The 21235-nt window shown below is 46.2% G+C and overlaps 1 protein-coding gene across 3 annotated transcripts; it reads left to right on the top strand.

Moving 5' to 3' along the window:
• Nucleotides 1-9: 9 nt before the first annotated feature.
• DNAJC11 (DnaJ heat shock protein family (Hsp40) member C11) lies at nucleotides 10-18816 on the top strand. Of its 3 annotated transcripts, none has more exons than XM_041476623.1 (16): nucleotides 10-141; nucleotides 3275-3404; nucleotides 5429-5502; nucleotides 6709-6810; nucleotides 10877-11005; nucleotides 11547-11669; nucleotides 12545-12618; nucleotides 13575-13764; nucleotides 14491-14576; nucleotides 15020-15136; nucleotides 16082-16237; nucleotides 16390-16459; nucleotides 16583-16640; nucleotides 17267-17409; nucleotides 17821-17950; nucleotides 18584-18816. In XM_041476623.1, the coding sequence occupies exons 1-16, from the start codon at nucleotides 70-72 to the stop codon at nucleotides 18607-18609; spliced, it is 1680 nt and encodes a 559-aa protein (XP_041332557.1). In that variant the 5' UTR covers nucleotides 10-69; the 3' UTR covers nucleotides 18610-18816. The 3 variants fall into 3 exon arrangements, with proteins under 3 accessions (XP_041332557.1, XP_041332558.1, XP_041332559.1); XM_041476624.1 differs by having other exon boundaries at nucleotides 43-164; XM_041476625.1 differs by lacking the exon at nucleotides 10-141 and adding an exon at nucleotides 186-327.
• The last annotated feature ends 2419 nt before the right edge of the window (nucleotides 18817-21235 follow it).

Below are 21235 nucleotides of genomic sequence, written 5' to 3'. Positions count from 1 at the left end.
GCGGGAGGTCGGACCGCCGGGCCGCCGGGGGGCGCCGCAGCGCGCGGCGCGGGGTGAGAGGTCGGGACGATGGCGGCGGCCTTGGGCGAGGAGGCGCCGGACAACGAGGACTACTACGGGCTGCTGAACGTGCGCCGTGAGGTGCGGCCGCGGGGCCGGGCGGGGTGAGGCGAGGCGAGGCGAGGCGAGACCAGACCAGACCCTCGTGTGCGCCCGGCGGGAGCGCCGCCCCTGCGGCGTGTCCTCCGCCCGGGCCGGGCGGCTGCCGCCGGCGGCGGGGCGGGAGGGCTCGGCCCGGGCCGCGGAGCTCCCGGTTGAGTGAGACGGGTGAGCGCCCGCTGAGGCGTGAAATGCGTGGTTTGCTCCGAATCGCGGCGGTTTGGGCGCTGCCGGGGCGCTCCTGATGCAACTGCGCTCACGCGGGGCGCAGCCGCGTCCCTCGGGCACGGCTGTGGAAGCTTCCCGAGCCTTTCCAGTTTGGAAACAGCCAGGGGTTTTTTTGCAAAACGTTTTTCCCTCCAAAAAAGGAGGCTCGAGAATCCTTGATTTCACTTTTAAGAATTTGTTACGCCGGAACAGTTTGGAACTTATTGGGAGATAACTGCTTTTTTTTAATAGTAATTATTAGGTAGATCTACAAAGATCTGGATGTAGGAACTGTGCTGTAGTTTGTTTCAGCGAGTGCAGCTGCAATATAGATCTGTTATATGTGTTTGTGTGTGCATAAATATGTATAAAAAGCCCATCAAGTCCATCAGCCTGGGTGTAGCCATTGTAGCTGGACAAGGCTCGTACAGAACCACCACTGCTGCGTGCAATAGGATATCCAGACTTGGAAGCCATTCAGCCTGATAGCTTGGAAGGATTCCCTTTGGAACTCCTGTCAGTCCCTGAGCTGCTGGGACAGTCTCCTGTGCCTCATGTGTAGGAATTGGCTGCATTCCTGAAGGAACATCGTGTGGTGGTCACACTGTTTGCAGAACTCCCTGATGCTGAGCTCCTTTTAAAAAAAATTTCGAGCCCTCATCGGGTTTAAAGCCGGCAAGGCCATGCTTGTACATTCCTTGGGAGCTTTCGTAATTCCCCTCCAAAACGTCAGCAGCGTGCAGAGGTTAAAACAGAGAGGTGGGAACCACGCAGGGGTTGTGACTGCTGGGGAAAGTTTAATGGTTAACTTAGCCAGGCTTCCAGAGCAGGACATTCAGGTTTTGTACAGCGGGGAGCTGGAAACTGAATTAAAGGGGTCTGCAAAGGAGTAATTCCAACAGAGAGGAGTGGGGCTTTGTTAATTGCCCTTTGCTAATTATTTTTAGTAGTATTGTCCTCTAGTGGATATGGTGAACAGCATGTCTGGGTGCTGAGCACAGTGATGTGGCAGCTGAGCTTGGAGCTGCAGGGATCCCGTGGAGGATCCTGTGAGCAGGAATTGCTCTGTGTGTGTGAATGATTCATCTTTTAGACATGTTAGTCTGCTAAAAACGTGGTGCTGTGTTTGAGACCTTAAATGAGGCCTTTTAATGTTGACCAGTGTTTTGGTAATAAAAATGTAGCTTACATGCTGTTATTTGTGACTGCATTTCCTGGCAGTCTGAAAACGATGTCAGGGTTTCTTTAGTGGTTTTGAAGAGGCTGTTGCTCATGGAATATTGAACCAATGACCCAAACTACTCAGTGATGATGAAATGCCCAATCTAACATTTTATTGAACATGGCATTTATGAAAAATGAACCTGCTCATTTCTATTATATAATCAATAGCACATTAAACCATTTATCATTAATTTGATTTAAAAATGCCATTTTGGGCCTATATGTTCCCCTGCCTTCCTTGTCGAGTTTAAATTTGATATCCGAGAAAGCACAAGATAGTAAAAAGAAATAAGTTAATTGTAGATGTCTTACTGTCTTGGGACCAGCAAATTTGGCAACTCCCCTTTTGATGCATCATTTGAAAACATTAACAAACAACAATACAGCGTGCAGAAAAAACATTCCGAGCTGTCCTCAAATCCGAACGGATTCCTGGCCCTCCTTGCCACAAGTGGTAAAAAAGATGTCACTTCAAGAAATTATTTCCCCAGTGAAAGCTAGGAACCTGTGACAGCTTTGCTTCTTGAAAGGTGTTAACAGTAAGTGGAATTTGTTTCTGTAAATCCAGTCCTGTCTGAGTGCCCCCCTCACTGACTGCACTGGGTCCTGACTGTGGCAGCCCCTGGGGACAGCCTGGACCATCAGGTTTTGGTTATTTTACTCTGGATGTTCCTCCTGGAATGGCTTCCTGTGCCCAGGAACTGGTTCTTGCCTGGACAGTTTGGGAACTGGATGGTTGGGCTCTTTCAAGCTCTGCCTCGGGGAAGTTCTGGCTGATTTTAGCAACTGCACTTCTGAAAAGCAGGTGTTAAGCAATCTCCAAGGAATGGGCAGGAAGGAACTGCAATGCAAGGCATGTAGCAGGGTGAGGTGAGAGAGGGGAGATTACCAAGACTCTCTGGAGTCCAAAAATAACATTGCTGGGAGATGATAATGGAAGGAGCAGGGGTTTTTCCCTATTGATTCTGAAAGAGCCATCCATGTCCTTGGAAGGAGGCCAGGTGCCATCTGAGGTCCCAGAGCGGTTGCAGAATAGGACAAGGCAGGTTCATTCTTGATGATTTTGGTGGCACACTGTTCTCATGGTTCTCTGTCTGTGCCTTTGTTGGACAGATGATGCACCTTCCTCCTTCACAGCACAACTGCTGGGGAGCAGAATGGGGAGCACAAGGCAGGTGCTGGGATGAGAGCAGAACCATGGGTTTACATTTCTTACCTTTACAGCTGTGGAAAGTCTGTGCTTTTGGAAAGTTGCAATGTCCCCTTGAGGGTTAAGATTGAAATATGAGTAGAATTTGTTGTAGATCTCTGGATTTATGTATTTTCATCTGAGATGACTTTGCTTTTTCCTGCTCTTCTGATTTGGAGGGGATAGTAGTTGCCTAATACAACTAAAGTCTGAACATGAGTGGTGGGGTTTTACATAATTTTTTTATACCTGGGTATGCACTGATGAGCTATTGAGGTCCCTTGTTGCACTACAGATAACATGGACAATCCTGGTGTGATAATTGAATATTTTATTAACTTATGTCGTGAAGCAATAATCCATTCTTGATTTCGGTCCAAAGTAGTGCAGTGTAACAGCAGACAGACTTCCCTTTCAGGACTGATCTTGAGAGTGGCCTTTTGGAAATGGCATTGGCTGTCCTTGAGTTGATTGTTGGTGGTTTCTGTTCCACAGGCCTCCCAGGAGGAGCTGAAGGCCGCGTACCGCCGGCTGTGCATGCTGTACCACCCCGACAAGCACCGCGACCCCGAGCTCAAAGCCCAGGCTGAGCGCCTCTTCAACCTTGTCCACCAAGCGTATGAAGGTCAGGGGGAGGCTGAGCTTTGCAGGGGGTTTCTGGGGGAGCTGTGTCTTCGTGCTTTTTGGAGCTGTTTGTTACTACAAAGTAATAATTAAATTTGCTTGTGCTTAACAATGCTGTTTCCTGCTTCTGTACCATAAGGCAGAGAAATGCCGTATGAATGCTGCAGGGAATGAGATGTGGAGTGTCTGTCTTACCTCCTGCATGTTGTAAATGATCTTCTCATCACTTCCCATACTTCTGAAGACCTCTTCCATAGGAGAATAAAGGCTGAAAAGCTTCAAATAGAGATATAATTTCATATTGTACTGATGCATCCCTGGCTTGTGTTCCCTGTCACCTGGCTGTGGTCTCCATTTCTAGCAAGTTCTTCTATATGCTCTAACTGAGAGGAGGACAACTGATTCATAGCAGTTAGTTTATTTTTGTGCCAAAGCCCTTTCCAAATACTCTGAGTTAAACTGAAATTTACTTTAATCCTTTTGTGCAAGTTGCACCTGGAGTGCAGATGGATTAGAATGGTAGGAGTCATCCATGTTACAAACCTGGTGCACCCAGTAATGGAGCTAAAGAGAAACTAAAGCAAAATGGTGAATAAATATTCCCCTATTCAACCTCAAATATGAGTGACTATTTTTTGCACCCCTGGTTTTGACTGATAAGCATTTGTTCCTTCCAGTTGAACTTGAGCATGTGTGGAGTTTTTCCTGTTGTCCCTAGGCTGGGTGTTAGGACATGTGGAAGGTTTTGCTGGGAGAGCAGGGAATGTCTGACCTTGATGATGTGCGGAACAAAAAGTCCTAATGCTTCAATAATTTCATTTTAGTGTGATGAGTGGCCTTACATTAGAGGCAGCAGCTTCCCTTTGAATATTCTGTCTGCTCTTGGCTCTGCCTTGCAATGAACATGGAAGTTGGTGCTTGTTTAGTACCAAATGTGAGTGTAGTATGTTACAAGCAAAAATTTTGACATCTTGGAAATGAGCCACTCCGCCTCCTCTCTATTTTCTCTTTCTCCTCTTCCACCTCTTAGTATCACACAACAAAAGATTCATTTTATCAGAATTCATAAAAAGCAATGTCTGCCTGTGACATTTAACAAGTCCAATAATATTCCACTAGTTCAGACCAAAACTCAATTACCAGTATAAGCCTCTTTTTGCCTTACTATACTCCCCCAGCTCCCTGGGGACACATCAGTTATCCCACAGCCTCAAGAAATACATGATCATGATAAAGCTGGTCTTAGAACCCTGGAGGAGGAAATAGCAATGATTTTCTGATTTATTTTTTTTTACAGAAAGATGTGTTTAGGAGCTTATGCATTTAAATATGCCTTACCCTTTAGAGACTGTTCCTAATTCTGTGCCTAGTCTTTTTCTAAAGTAACTGTTCTGCAGTCTCCTGTTGTGTTTTGTGTTGTCCATTGTGTTGGGTGGCATTTTGGGAGGTTAAATTCTACATACACCTTTGCTATTATCCTTTACTGATGTTTGGTAAGGTGTGAACTGCCTTGTGGAAATTGCTTTGTTGGTGCTTGGCAGGTACCATGTGTGGGGACTAGGTGGGAAAGGATCAGTGGACGTGGCTGGTGAGGAAGATCAAAGGGAGCACCACAGAGCTTTGAAAGCCAGACAGAGCTGGATGGCAATCCCAGGAAGGGCCCAGGGCCTGCTCTGGCCAAATTGTTCATAATCTCCATGTTTGTTAGAGGGCTTGTGTCACCTTCAAAGAATGCAGTGTTAGAAACCCCGCTGCACATTCACTCAGGCTGCATGTCTCTTGTGTTCTTTCCACTTTCTTGTTTTAGGAAAAGAAGAAGAAAAAAGTTTGATTTGTTGTGGGGAAAATTCGGTATGTCTTCTGAATAAAGCATGTGGAAGCATCAGAGGGGTAAATGTGCAGCTGTAGCATGAGATGTTTCTAGGATCTGTGCTTGAATTCCAAATATCGTGTGTGTTTTGGTCTGAAATCTGAGGAGAAGACCAAAAACTGAGTTCTCTCCTCTCTTTTTGTTTCAATTTACAGTGCTTAGTGATCCACAGACCAGAGCCATCTATGACATATATGGGAGGAGAGGACTGGAGATGGAAGGCTGGGAGGTGAGAGAAATTGAGCACGTTATGGCCAGTGGCCTTGACTAAGCCCACCTTTATCTGCCATGCTTCTGTCAGCTGCACTGACACCTGGCTGGTAATAAATGCCTCTTGGTTTGAAGGCATCCTTGCTTAGTTATTTCTGTCTCTCTCTCTCTGTCCCTGCTGGAACACCATGATGGATTTTCAAAGAACCCTTTGGTTTTGCACTTGACAGGAGAACAATAAACCTGACATTCAGAGTTCCCTGGAAGGATATTACCATGACAGGCAACATCTTTATCTGAGACAAATGTGTCATTATTGTCCATCTAGTCCCATCTTTTTCATCCAAAACTTGTTTTTTTTCAGCATCAACTAGCTTCTGAGTTTGCAATTACTTTTTCTTCCTAGGCTTTTTGGGGTGGGGTGGGGTTTTTTGTGTTTTTGTTTTGGTTTAGTTTTGGTTATGGGTTTGGAAACAGAACTTGTCCGTTCATGCCTGTCCAGCTCTTGTGTCCCTTGCTAGCCTCTGCCAGCCCTAGCTGATTGCACTGTGCTGCTTGAAGCAGAATCCTGTGGTATTGGGCCAGGTCAGCACCAAGGTCAAACTTGTAGTCAGTTGCTAGAAATGTGGAGCAGATCCAGCATGTAACAGATGCTTTGAAAAACAGATTTTTTTTTAACTGCTTTTGGCAGACTTGATCGTATTTTGAAGAGCCAGATCCAATACTCTTTCTATCCATTCCAAAACTGGTATAAAACCCTCATTCCCTGACCCATGTCAGGTAAGCAGCTGTGAACCAGCATAGCCTAAAATCACACAACTCTCGCAGAAACAATTTACCTCAGGCCAGAGGTAAATTCACTTATTTTCATTTTTGTGTCCACAGCTGGTAGAGCGGTTAATGGATCGCTGAGGGTAACAACTGCACTGCAGTGTCTTGTAGTTGTGGTTGGACAGCTCTTTGCCCTGGTTTTCTCAAGGGAATGGAAATAACAAAACCATTTTCCCTTCTCTCAAGGTGTGGGGTTTTCTCTCATGCCTGCCCTTTGATCTGGCCCAGGTGCTTTGTTCCAAACTCTGACTATTGAAATTGTTGCAGGGTGGCTTTGAGCAGCTGGGGCAGTGTGTTAGTGCATCCTGCACCCAAGGCCTCTGAACCCCAGCACTGCAATGCCCTGAGCAGCCTCTGTCTGGTAATTGTTTGGTTTTCATTTCTTTTTGAGCAGGTTGTGGAACGAAAGAGAACTGCAGCTGAAATCAGGGAAGAATTTGAGCGTTTGCAGAGAGAGAGGGAAGAGAGGAGACTGCAGCAGCGAACTAATCCAAAGGTAAGCAAAGACTTAATCCTGGTCTCAAGAGTGGGTCTGCAATTATCACCAGTGTGCAGGGTGAGCTGAGCCTAGGTGAGGGCCTGTAGGAAAGAGCCCCTCAGGTGTCTACACTTGCTGCATGACTTTCTGTCTTTTGCATATGCAGTTTCTCTGCATAATATAGGGCAAACAGCTCATTCTTTGGATAATCCCTTACTGAATGTTCTTCTTTTCTTAGCAAAACGTGTTGAGACAAAATACCTTTTTCAGCAATTTTCAGAAAATAGACCTAACACTGAAATATTTATGATTTCTTTCCAAGTTTATTAAATAAAATGTAACTCGCTGCAGCTACCTGACAGGTTTTCCCTTTGGCATTGCTGCAGTGTCACAACAATGCAGGGAGCTGTTCAAATGCACCTTGAAACCAGCAACAAATCTGAGGCATCCCTAAGCCAGCTGGCCAGCAGCACAGTGAGCAAAGTCAATCTGAACAGGGTTGGGGGTCTGCCAGTGTCAGTTAGTGCCTGTTTTTGGAAAGAGTGATTGTGCCCTCAGGGTGAGAATGATCCTGGATGCTGTTCCCATCTCGGTCTGTTTGAGCAGCAGACTCTGACCCCAAGTGACTCACCTCAGCTAACCCTGGCTGGTCAGAGGTGCTCAGGAATACCTTTGGGATGGCAGGGAGAGATGGACATGGCAATTGGCCAGAGTATCCATAGCTCAGATGGATCAGTGACTTTGCTGGCTCTTGGCTTGATGAGTGTGAGGCAAACCTGGGGTTTGTCAGGGTGGTCCCTGACTGAAGTTTCAAAGCTTGTTGAATCACAAAAATCCTGGTTCTTAAGCAACGACTAACATTATCCAGGAGCTGCATTTACTATTAACTAAATGCATTCATACATTAGTGTAAAATCACATTCTTCTGAGTGGACAGATGGGGAGTTGCAGTGGTGCTTAGGACTGGATCTTCAGAAAAACATCTATCTAAGCAGAGCTGTAATATTTTGAGACATTCACCTTGGCACCACCTCTGGATCTGCACTGCTCTTAGCAAAGCAATTGGGCTGTACAGATCTCCAGGCTGTGGGTAGTTTATAGACACTAAGAACTGGTTTGTACTAGAAGGGTAAACAAGCATAAAGTGTTGTGTGAGTATCTGTTGACAGCTTTATTCCAGGCAGGAAGGGATTTCTGTGTGCCACAAGCCAGGCAGGGCAAACTATCCCTGCTGGAGGTGCGGGTGAGTGGGGTCAGAGAGATGTTTTCAGAGAGGGGCATGGTTATCTCCCACTCTGCTGCTCCCTGCTTCAGGAATGTGACATTTTCCCCGGGCGCCTCGCCGTGGCTGCGAGCTGCACTGAGAGCCTCAGCCTGTGTCCTGGGATAAAATTAGCCATCTGGGTGTTTACAGCAATTGCAGGCTGGCAGCCCATGGAAATTCCTCTCCAGGCAGTGTTCCCGTGGAATTGGGGAGCACAGCTGTGATCATTTCATACACGAGCACAAGTTATTTTAAAATTTCCAACATTTTGTCGGTTCTGTAAAACAGTTTCACAAAAATAAAGCATTTTAACCAGAAATGTTGAGCAATAACCAGATGTAGGCAATTTGGAGGGTTGAAATTGAGTCTCCTATTTGCTTTTAGAGCTTTGTTTTTGCTTTCAAAGATGTGCAGAAGGGTTGAAAAGTTCATTACTAGGTTTAAGAAGAACCGCTTTCTGTTAGGAGAAATTAAATCCAGTTATTTTCCTGCTGTGGAAGGTCAATATGTAAGGAACACAGGTCCCTCAAGGCACAGCCTGGCACAACTTCCAGGTATCACCTTCCTGAAGGTAAATCCCTAAATAAAAAGCAAGGAGGAAGTATATTTTCCTCTGGCACATGTACGAATTCCATCAGTGAAGCCTGTTTCCTTTTCACAGGCTGACAAATAAAGGTGATTTGAAAAGCTAATCCCAGCTCTGATGGTTCCATAGTGCCACTCCTGTTTCCTGCCTTGCTGAGATGCTGCTCTGTGCAGCACAGTGTGGGCACCACTGACTCCTGACAGGCATTGCAGCTCTCTCCTTCCATGCTGCCCTTCCATGGGGAGAGCTCCTCCATGGTCGGAGCAGGTGGCTGATGGGAGCTGGAGCAGCAGCATCCCCTCCATTATCCGGAGGCATAGGGGTGCTCTTGTTCTCTGGGAATATTTTTAACTTTACCATCTGCTGCTTTTCCTGTGCTTGTGCCTGAACCAGTTTCCTTGCCAGGATCCACAGACCTCCGAGGGTGACTTCACCTGCTTGGCAGGAGGTGGAGGGTCTGCCCAGGGTCCACCTCTCACCTCAGGGAAAGGCAGAAGAGCAGGAGCTCTGCTGGGGAACAGGGAGACACTCCTTTTCTCTGAACAGATCTTGTGGATTTTCATGGAGAGGTTCAGGTGTTTTTCCCTTGGGAGGAATATTTGCTGTACAATTCATACATGTGAAAAAGGAAATCCTAGTATTTTGAGTGTGTTTTAGAGAAAGGAGGTGCAATGAATTTCAGGAATGCATGTGGATCTTGGTGCATCTTTCCAAAGGGTGCAGCATTGTGGCACCAATAAGCTAAATACACCAAGATTGTCTCCACATGGGTGTTTGCTAGCACAGGACTGAGCCCTTCCAGGGTGGTTAGAGGTTTTCCACTGCTTCCCTCTTCTTTTGGCCTTGTTTCAAGGAACAGAATGGCATAGGAGAGGGCTGAAACTGGAGAAGCTGGGTCTGCAGTCACTTGAAGGTGACTTTGCAGATGGTTCCTGAAAGTGCAGAAAGGGCAGAAGCTGGTTGTTGGTGAACAATGAATGTAATTGCTCTGAAATTCAGCAGCTGCCAAGGATGGTTAGTAAACAGCTGGGGCACAGCCCCTCTTCCAGGGTTCAACTGGAAATAACCACACCTTTCAATTTTAAAATATTTATCCAATTCTTGCTTCATAAGTACTCAGAAAATGAACACTGAGAAGAGGCTGGGAATCTCCACAGCAAATAGATAGCCTGGGAGCCCAGGCAGAGAAAAGGTTTCAGTCCTGTGAGACTCTGCAGTTCTTCCTTTATTTACAGTCTAGCATTTGATTAGAGTGGAGCAATCAGGGAAAAATCCTCCCTCAGACTGAAATAGGATTTATTCCAGCCATGCTGGGCCTTAGTGTGGATGGGGTTTGTAGCTACCCAGCTATTGAGTTCCCATATAGAAGCTGCTCAGAGTTCAGTCTGTGCTTGTGCACAGAGGGGGGTTTTTATTGCAATCCGTATGTTTTATGGGAGTTGGGATCCTGTCAGATGGGTCCATAGGGAAGGTTTCCAATGCCTCTTGAAGTTATATGACCCAGACAAGTACCTAATTGTGCTCTTTTCAAAGAAACACACTCTTGTAGTTAGGCTGAGGGAGCACAGCAGCAGGTAGCCAGACTATTGTGCTGTGGCCTAGTTTTTTGTAGGAATAAGTTTTTCTATGGTCTAAGAAAGGAAATATTTACCACTTGCTAAAAGTATGTCTTTGTCAAGCCTTCCTTCTGATCACAAAATATAAATTAGAAAAATAAATAAAAATATTTTACTAACAAGGTCAATTGCAAGTGAATGATACAGTTCAGTATTAAGTTGGTTTAGGTAACTCATAAGAAGAAGCCTGTAGAGGTTTTCTGACCAAGTTCCATTGAAGAAGATCAATTTCTAGAATATATTATTTCAACTTTTAAATACTGACAGAACACAGTCCTTTGTGGGGAAAGAAGAAACCTGCTGTGTAAAGGTATTCTACCTCCTTCTGTAATGTGTCACAATAGAAAAATTACCTTCTGGGATTGCAAGCTGAGTTTGTGCTGAAAAACTGCCTTTTCTCCAGTCTGTTTGATGATTTATGTTGCTGTTTTGAAATATTGTAATCATTCACTTTTGCTTTGTGCATTAGGAAATGCATTTTAGAGCGGTAAAAGTAATTGCAGAACAATGGAAAGCTGCACAAAAATGTAATCATACACAAGGATGGTTCAGCCACTCGTTCTGTGTACGCCAGATGTTTGCTAATGCTAAATGCCTGTTTCACTTGTCATCCCTCAGGGAACAATTAGTGTGGGAATAGATGCCACTGACCTGTTTGATCGCTATGACGAGGAGTATGAAGATGTGCCTGGGAGCAGCTTTCCCCAGATTGAGATAAACAAAATGCACATATCCCAGTCCATCGAGGTGAGGAGGGTGAATGCAGCACCTCAGAACACACAGCTCCTGGCTCTCAGCAGGGTTTGGGGGGGACACAGTGGCCAGCACAGGTGGGAAGAGGCAGCTTGGGGCCAGCACAATGGTGGGTTGGCTCTGTAGCCTTTGGGCATCTGGTCTGGGGGCTGCACTGGTCCTGCCCTCCTGCCAGTGGAGATGGTCAGTGCCCAGTTTTCACTGAATGGGATGTGTTCATCAAGCAGCTGGCACCCAGTCCTGAGGATGTGCATAAGGAAAAGGATGGGAAGCATTTCCTCTTTCAGAGAGTTGTAGAAATGTAGTCTGCCAGAGAGATGAGAATGGTTTACAGCTCAAGGTCAGGACTTCAAGGTGGTACATTACAGGTGTCACAAGTGTCTGGTACTGTAAGAATTATCTGACTTTTTGCCATGCTTGATGTTTGACTACAGAACCATTTACACTCTGCAGTGGTGATTATGTCCTTGCAGAGCATGCACTAAATGTGTGAACTGGGATCAGAGTTACTTGAAACAATATATTCCTTTTTCAGGCACCCCTGACTTCCACAGATACAGCAATACTGTCTGGTAACCTTTCCACCCAGAATGGGAATGGAGGGGGATCAATTAATCTTGCACTGAGACGAGTGACATCTGCCAAGGGCTGGGGAGAGGTAAGAGTACACCTGTTACACAGTTTTATATTCAATCTGTTACCTGGTGTTCTACTTTTTGGGGGAACTTTAGCTGTGGTTCATCTCTCATTTTCTGTGTTCTGTAAAATGTAGAAAAATTAATTCTTAAAGGAATTTGAGACAAAGGGAATACCAAACCTTGTTTTTTCTTATTTTTCTCCCCTTTCCATTTGGCCGTGCAATTTGTACTTTTACCTGTGCAGACAAAATTATTACCTGATGTCTCTGGTCTTTCTGAAGGCACAGTGCTGTGAGCAGGCTTCTTGGGCAGTGTGATAGTTGGCCTTTGCTTCCAAAACTGCTTTGCTTGCCTGGGAAGAAGTTATGGGGGAAATAGTTTGACTCCCCTGCAGCAGATCTGGTCTGAGCAGCTGGAAGCTCCCACGTTGCACCTGCAAGCTGGGCTGTGTTTGAGGTGCTCATGGCATCACTGGTACAGCTGGCAGCTGCCTGTGCCTTCCTTCTTGCACACGAGCTCCTGCTAGCCTGCTTCCTCAGCTTGGGAGAGTGGGAGTCTTCCTCTTGTTTGACATTCACACACTGGAGGCTTTTGATTTCCATAAGGATTTTTGTGAGAGTTTCTCCACGTTCCCTGGAGTGACCAAAGCAGGTGCCAGTAGCAGTCACCTGTAGCTTTACAAAACTGGCTTTGTTTTACTCTTGAGCTCCAGCTCAGCAAGACATCTTTTCTTCTTCTGGATGCAAAGCTGAAGAAAAGGGAGGGTGCTGAAAGAGGGGGTAAATGTTACTCAGATGTGTAAAACAGCTGTGATAAACCTGATGCTCGTGCCATACTTTGTCACTATTGTAAAGGATGTTTTCTTCTAACACCCTGGCACTGTGTATTCCAACAGTTGGAGTTTGGAGCTGGAGACCTTCATGGACCTCTCTTCGGGCTGAAGATATTTCGTAATCTTACACCAAGATGGTAAATATTAGCAAAATGGCCTAGTGGTTAATATCCCACAATAAGGAGCTCAATGACTTGAATTCTCTTCCACATTAATTTTGGATTCATTTTCTGTCCTACAAAATAAGGTATTTTCACTTTAGTGTTAAGGTCATACTTGTATTGTCAAAATGCCTGCATTCTTTCTGGGTATTGGTGCCCTCCCTTTTCATATTTCCATTTTAAGGAAGGTCTGTGTTCCACACCCTTAGATTTGTACTTGATCCTGTCATGATTCATCATACTTGAGGCAGAGCAACAGAAGTTTGCTCTGGGAACAGAACAAAAAATGGGGAACTCTTTTGAGGCTTCCATGTGTGAGAGGACATTTCTGACAGCAAAACAGGCAATGATGTCACATAATTTAGGAAAATAATGCCAAATTTGCCACTAGTATCATGTCTGTTCACAAATGAATAGAAGTCTCACGTTGCAAAGGAGAATACAAGGTAAGGCCTATGATTGGAGCCACACGTCAGAACATCACAGGAGCTTGTACAGGTTCCTTCTGTTTACATTTTCAAATTTAGTGCATCTGCCATTCCTCAGAACTTGCACAGGATTCTTGTTCTCCAGAGAGTGCTTTAGCAGTGGTTTTAGAGCTGATGCTCAAGGATTATTAGATAGCAGGGCTGCTCTGTGCCAGCAGCCCAATGTGCTGTTCTGCAGAGACAGGATGTTACCTGCACAGGGCAGGAAGGGGAAGGCTGGGTGCCTGGGCACAGACCATAAACCAGGGCACAGCCTGCTCTCCTGGGCACTGCTGTGCTCAGGGCAGTCTGAATTCATTTTTACTTTTCCCTGAAAACCTCAATCATCACGCTTTTTGCAGGATGCTCTCTGGGCACTCAGTAAACTTCCTGAGCAAGAAAGACTCTGAGGCCACTTGTGAGCTTGTATTTTTTTCACTAATAAATTTTTCCTCATTTTTCTAGTTTCATCACCACAAACTGTGCCCTGCAGTTCTCGTCCCGCGGGGTCCGCCCCGGCCTCACCACGGTCCTGGCCCGCAACCTGGACAAGAACACCATGGGCTACCTGCAGTGGAGGTGGGGCATCCAGTCAGCCATGAACACCAGTATTGTCAGGGACACCAAAACCAGCCACCTCACTGTGGCAATGCAGGTGAGAGCCACAGGTGTTGGTGAGTTGTTTGCGAGGACAAGGGAAGAGATGAATCTGACTCCGTGTTTCTTAGAAGGCTGATTTATTATATTATGATATTGTATTATATTGAAGAATGCTACACTAAAAAGAATAGAGAAAATAATACATCAGAAGGTTAGGAAAGGAATGAATAATAAAAACCCGTGACACAGCAGAGAGTCCAACACAGCTGGACTGGGATTGGTCATTGAGTTAAAACAATCCACATTGAACCAATCAAAGATGCACCTGTTGGTAAACAATCTCCAGACCACATTCCAAAGCAATCAGATAATTATTGTTTACATTTCTTTTCTGAGGCTTCTCAGCTTCTCAGGAGAAAAATCCTGGCCAGGGGATTTTTCATAAAATATCACAGTGACACCCAGGCAGCACAGTGGTCCTCCCTCGTGGGAGAGAGCAGCCTCACCTTCCTGGCCCAGCAGTGTTTTGCCTTGGGATTAGGGGTTATGGAAGCAACTGGTATATCTTGTGATAGACCTAATATGTTTGGCAGAGCACAGCTCTTGGCGTTGTCATAGGTGATGTGGATAAGCTTACAGTAGGGTCAGGACAACATGGACAGCAGAGGTTGTGAGTGGCAAGCACTGCTTTGTGTTCCGTGCTTCAAGGTCGAGAAAGGAAATTGGGGGGCAGCAGTGATCAAGGGTATGTCCTGATACATTTGTGCCTCTTGTGTTTCAGCTGGGAATCCCCCATTCTTTCATGATGGTCAGTTACCAGCATAAGTTTCAGGATGAGGATCAAACACGAGTGAAAGGTTCTCTCAAGTAAGTGCTCCAGAGGGAATTCACATTGCTCACAGCCTGAGGACTCTGTCCTCTCCTGCTGCTGCAGGCCTCCAGGTTCCACACAAACCAAATGCTTCTGTGGCCTTTGGGAGCCTGCTTTTCACTCTTTAAATCTGGTAATGGCTGAAGTGAATGTCTTGGAGGTTTGGCTCTGTGTGCTTCTGCAGTTATATGGAACTTATAATGCTTGTGTATGATATCTCTGTATCATCCCAATAAGAAAGCCAGAAGTTCTTGTTTACTACTTAGCAAGCTGGGAGGTCTCATCTCACCTTGGAGATACACTGTGAATCTTCCAGAGGCCAACATCTGCTGCAAACAGATGCATTTCTATGCTTTACTTGTTTGGGAATTACAGGATTCAGTAAAGAGAAATTCAAGTGTCTTCTCTGTCTTAACAGTTCTTGGTTCTGTCATTCTAGGGTGGGTTTCTTTGGGACCATTGTGGAGTATGGAGCAGAGAGGAAGATCTCCAGACACAGTGTTTTAGGAGCCACTGTCAGCGTTGGTGTTCCTCAAGGAGTGTCCTTGAAAATCAAGTCAGTTCAAGATCTCAACTCTTTATTGCAGATGCTGACCCTAACCTCCATGATTCTATTTCCAGTATTCAGGTGGGAAGGTCCCAGTCCCAGATCAATACAGGTGTATTGATACATCACTGGGAGAGGGTGCAGCTGCCCTGAACTCTAGTGCAAGCTGTAAGCCCATCATAAGCAATGGGTGCTTTCCACTGGTGTGACTCACAGCCTGAGCCACCTGTGTGTGTGTGTGCATCAGAATATTCTGAAATACAGCTTACAGTGAGATTTGGAGCACTCTGGTAAGTGAATGGAAGATTTCTGAAAATATTACTAGAGATGGATTCCATGTATATTGTGCTCTATACAAGTGAATGCTTGAATTAAGGAATTACCATTACCTATTGCAGGTGATTGCACCATTAACAAGGTGCAGTTCACAGAAGGACAGAGCTCATTAAGTGTCCCTGTGCTGTGGTGCACTTGAACTGGGGCCAGCTACAGGTGGGGTGCTGAAGGGCCCAAAGAATTCAGGCCCAAGGAAACTCATGTTTTCTTAAATAAATATTGTTACAGATATCAGAAAAATATTAATGTACACTTGCCCTGAAGGCCCATACCAGTGTTATTAGCACAGGCCTTCTCTAGAAGCATTTTCTCTTCTTTCATGAGGATGTTCGTCCCTTTTTCTGTTGAAATTAATGACCAAGCAAATTCTCCTAAGATTAGAAAAAGAACTTCAGAATGGTCAGGTACTGTCACGAGCTGCTACTTCAAAGTCTGGCTCTGGCTGGTGTCAGCTGCCTTTTCTGCCGTTGGCTTTTTCAGTTTATCAGGCTTTCACATTTTGAGCTCCTCATTCATCTCCCCTTGGTTCATCAGCAAGCACTGCTGCTAAGTGTGCTTCATCAAGCACATCGAGCTCTGCTTTTCCTCTTACCATCCCTCTGCTCTTCTTTGTTGCAGGCTGAATAGGGCCAGCCAGACCTACTTCTTCCCTGTCCATCTAACAGATCAGCTGCTTCCCAGCGCCGTGTTCTATGCCACCGTGGGACCTCTCGTTATCTACTTTGCCATGCACAGGCTGGTCATCAAACCCTACCTCAGGGCACAGAAGGAGAGGTGAGCTTGCACATTCCTGAGGAAGTTTCACTTGGGTTTATTTGTGTGAGGCTGTGGGTCATTTGTGACTGGGGTGGGTAAGGAGACCCTGCCAGTTTCTGCCTGAATCCCAGCTGTGTATTCCTGATGAGATGTTGCCTTCCTTCTGCCAGAGAGCTGGAGAAGCAGCGGGAGAGCACAGCCAGTGACATCCTACAGAAGAAGCAGGAGGCTGAAGCTGCAGTGAGTCTTCCTTGTAACTCAGTCCCCTTAGTGAAAGGAAACTCTTTTCCCTCTGGACCATTCTCCTTTGGCCACAGTGTCTGACCCTGTGTGATTTCTGCTCTGCCACTTGTGTTGTGACAGGTCCGGTTAATGCAGGAGTCAGTCCGAAGGATAATTGAAGCAGAGGAAGCCAGAATGGGTAAATATTATAATATCATTTACTTGTTCTATAAATTTGGAGAGAAGAAGGAACAATGCAAAAGTGTTGTTTCTTCATTCCCGCTCCTGATGAAGTGCATTGTAGTTGCTGCTGTGCACGTAGTGGGGGAGCCCCATTATGACTCAGCTCCAGGTGCCTGAGCTTAGGAGGGATCACAGAATATTATCTTGGGACATGGTGTGAAGTGGATCAACAGACTGAAGACAACAGTCTGGAATTACCTCTTCTCCAGAGAGAGGTGTGTCTATAAAAGGTGCAAAAGTTGTAGTCTGAAATTCAGCTTTCACTGATTTCTCCCTTACATGGTTTGCTCCTGGATCATAATGGGAATCTGATCTCTTATGGTTACTAGCAGTTTTCCACAGAATGTTCCAAAGTAAACTGAAATCCACTTGGACTGTCACATGAGTGTGACACTGAGTCCTGTCACTCCATTCTAGTGCTGAAGGTTGCTAACAATGCCAAGTAAAAATGTTGTTCTTTGTTGGGAAGCGTGGGTCCAGGCCAAGAGAATTAAATCTCACTGAAAGCAAGAGAAAATGCTGGGATGGTCTTTTTGTCACTGAAAGCCTTCCATCACAGTTGTGATTTCCTGGGAAATGCAGGTCTGATTGTAGTGAATGCCTGGTATGGGAAGTTTGTTAATGACAACAGCAGGAAGAACGAGAAGGTGAAGGTCATAGATGTGACTGTGCCTCTGCAGTGCTTGGTGAAGGATTCTAAACTCATCCTTACAGAGGCCTCCAAGGTATGTAGATGTTCTGTCAAAGCCCAGATTCAGGGACTCAAATGCGTGGCCCAGAATTTCATTTGAACCATGTGGTGTCCTGTAGGGGATCTCTCCAGTTTTCAGGATCAATTCACAGATGCCATTTACCTAGCAAGTATTACAAACTTCAAGCAACTTCTGTTTTTTGGGGCTTTTCCAGGGACAGTGGGTGTTACAGACCTTGGGGCTGTACACCAGAAACTTCCCAACCCCCTGGTTTACTTTTATGCACCAAAAACTTGTGGAGATTATTCCCCAGTGTCTCAACTTGCTGGCAGCAAAACTCTTTTTTATGACACCTTGTCCTTGGCAGTAATAAATGTTTTTGGCCAACTGGAGAGCTGTGAAAGTCCATTCCCTGATGCTCAGTCTGTCCTTCTCTGATTCAAGGCTGGGCTGCCAGGCTTCTACGACCCCTGTGTGGGTGAGGAGAAGAGTTTGAAAGTGCTTTATCAATTCCGAGGAGTTCTGCACCAAGTGATGTCAGCTGACAATGAGGCCCTCAGGATACCAAAGCAATGTAAGTAGCACAGACTGCCCAGCATCTTCCCTGGGGAACCAGTAATGGTTCTACAGACTACTTCAGCTCTGTGGTGAAGCACACAGACCTGGGGTTCAGAACTGGTCTTGTTGGAATGGACTGACCATGACTTGCCTCTGAAGTAAGGCCCAAAAGAATCCAGCAGGAGCTCTACAGCAGTTTGTACCAGCTAGTCTGTATCTCTAGCTGGGGCTGGAAGCAGAGGCCTCCCACAGGTGCCAGTGTCCTTCTGTGCAGTTTGCAGCACTGCGTGGCCATTTGGGGACTAAATTTAATGTATGAAGGCCTGCGTCAGATTTCTTCCTTGTCCCCATTTATCTTACCTGCCAAAATATTTTCCCTGCTGTAATAGCTCTGTGAAACTAGTACCTGCTTGTGACAACTTTTACTGGCACTCCTGTGGGTCTGGTGGGTTGGCTCAAGGGCACAGACCTTTGTTTGCTCTAGACCAGTTCCCTGCCCAGTGTGAGCGGCACATCCAACTGACAGAGCTTCCAGAAGTGCATTGGAGGTGTGTTTGAGTTGTGTCTAATTAGCAGCCAGAAGTGTTCCTGCCTGTTTTTGGTACAATGGTGGGCTCCAGCGTGTGTCCATTGCTTGTTCTCCTGACAGCTCACAGGATCGATGCCGATGGCTAATCCGGGGAGCACGCATCTCTCACGGTACCTGGGTCAACGGAAACCGGCTGCGAGTTTGAACAGAGACATTTTATTTTTACTGTCTGTACAGCAGGCAGTGTCCTGCTGGTTCTGTTAGGGACAAAAGGACAGACCCTGCTGCTCCAGGCGGCTCCCAGGCAATATCTGAGTTGTGGCTCGGTACCCAATAAAGCAGCGTGACTCTGAGTGCACAGTGCTTTCTGCCGAGGGGCTGAGCGGGCACCCTGCTCCCAGCTGGCCACGGCCCCTTCCTGCACTCACTCCTCTCTCCTGGCACTCGGCAGGGATGAAGATCTGTTGTTCTCACTTCTCTTGGGGTAGGTAACACACCTTCTTCCTTCTCATGAGGGGAATTTCAGTTCTCTGGCCACCTCCTGGAAGTCCCCTGTGCAAATACTTTTGGAGAGAGGTCAGTGATTGTTTCAATCTCAAATCTGTGTTTGAAATGCACTTGTTAAGAAAAGTATGTGCTTAAGTATGAATGAATTTGCCTTTTGAAGTAACATGGACCTCTTCATCACCAATCTGTCCAGCTGCTTATTTCCAACACTGCTCTTCCAGACAAGGACACAGTGTATCATAGTTTTATTAATTCTTGTGCCACCCACAACCATGTATTGTCAAGGATTTCCAGAAAAGAGGAAAGCAAATGAGGGAAAAGGACAGCAATTAATTTAATTTGATTCTGATGCTGCAACTATCTCTTCACATCTAATTTATTTCTAGTCAAAAATAAATGTAGTTCATAAAGTAAACCATACCAAAGTGAGGAGAGAGGCCAAATGAATGAAGAGCTGAAAATGTAACTCATCTGCTCTTTCTGAAAAGCAGCAGTTATGGCATAGATCCATTGGCTTTATCTTGCCTAGAAGCCCTGCCAGGGATTTCCAGCAGAAGGGCAGTCCTGGGCTGGTGATATAGCAGCTGGAAACAGCACCTTGTAGAATCTGCTACACACTGGGTACATCAGCACAGCTTTTGCAGAGAGACAAGGAATCGTGGTGGCTGTTCCTTGATCATAGTTTTGCTCTGGCTGAGTCCAGACCAGCCTTCATTGCTCATGGGTGAGAGCAGAGGGGAAGACATCCGTGTCTTGGCAGTGCAGAGTCGCTTTCGACAACTCCTGCCATAACTCCTTTCCTGACACGGACCTGGCCCCTGTTCTGTGCAGCTGTGGTTCTCTGTGCTCAGGTCACTGCACCAGAAGAATGAGATTTCCAAAAGAAATGCTTTTTTCCCTGTAAAAAAAACAAGTTCATATTATGAAGGGGTGTTCATTTGTTTTTATTAAAACCAAAACTTCTCAGTTGTGACCAGTTCCTGGTGCAGGGCTTTATTTCACTTATAGCCAGCGTTCTGTCAATCTCAAAGTAAATGTAAAATGTGCAATAAATTATATTCAGCTGAAAAGCAGCTCCCATTCCCTTTGCATCTGTAGGAGGTTTCCTGAGATAAAATCCCTGAAAAGCAAGGGTTGCAGGTCTTGTATACCTAACAGTACTCTCCATCCCATCCAGCTTACTGACCTCTGCTGGGTGGGACAGGGCAGAAATCTAAATCTCCTCCCGTTCCTTTTTGATGTCACTGTGTGAGGTATATGGTCAGAAGTGAGGAGCCAGCCTGTAGAGACAAGGACATGGCACAAGAGCATCCGTGGGAGCCAGATGCTCAGTTAGTTTCCCCAGCCCCCTCCTCCTTTCTTCCTTGTTTTCTATCAGTGCCATGTTTTGCCAAAACTTTAACAGCCCCACTGCAGAACCACAGCCTTCACCACCATATTCTTGCTGTGAGCAGCTGCCATTTTACAGCCACAACTCCCCTGGGACTTCTTTTTATGACTATAATTCAAAATTACCAACAGAATTAAAATAGAAGCTCTAAGCAAGCAGAGCTGAGCTTCCAGCCTAGCTTCCAGCATGACCTAGTGCCATTTCCTAAAGGTTGAGCTACCTTTTCAGTTTGCCAAGGTGTTCAGGCTGCTGCTTTGATGGCAGCTGGCTGAGCAGCAGTGCCTGCAGGCTTGTGGCACATCCATGAGCTGCAGGGTGGCACCAAGGCTCCAGCGGCTCTTGGGTGGTTTGGAGTCCTTGGTGCTGCCTGGTGGTGGAGAGGGAGGGAGTTCTCTTTCAACACAGCTCCCAGAGGGTTCATGGGGGCTTGGTTTGGGTCTGGCCAAGTCTCCAGTCCTTGCAAGGGGGTTCAGTACTGCCCTAGGGCTGTTTCTGAGGCTGCAGGGACCTGGTGCCAGGACTGTGCACTCTGACACCATCGGCATCCTGGCCTGAGCCCTGTCCCCCAGCTCAGTCATTGCACCTTCAGCAAGCCCTGGCACAAGCCCAGCACAGTGTCCCTGCTGTCTGCAGCCACTCTAGGCAGTGCCTGCCTCCCAACCCTCCACCCTGCCCAGCCACAGGGCTCCATCACCATGTCCCACACTCTCAGCAAAGTCTAGCAAGGAGCAGCTGCTCCACAGAAAGGTGGGGATACCTGCCAGCTCTTCCTATCCCCACCTGAGTGTATAGTTTTGGGAAGAGCACTTCAAGTGTTAAGTCTTCCTGCTGCCTGGCACAACAGCTCACAAACCAATAAATCATAACAGCAGACT

The sequence above is a fragment of the Pyrgilauda ruficollis genome, unplaced genomic scaffold, assembly GCF_017590135.1.
Source record: "Pyrgilauda ruficollis isolate IOZ18807 unplaced genomic scaffold, ASM1759013v1 scaffold39, whole genome shotgun sequence".
Taxonomy (NCBI): Eukaryota; Metazoa; Chordata; class Aves; order Passeriformes; family Passeridae; genus Pyrgilauda; species Pyrgilauda ruficollis.
The sequence above is the reverse complement of the archived record's forward strand: the minus strand, read 5'-3'. Positions and strand labels throughout refer to the sequence as shown.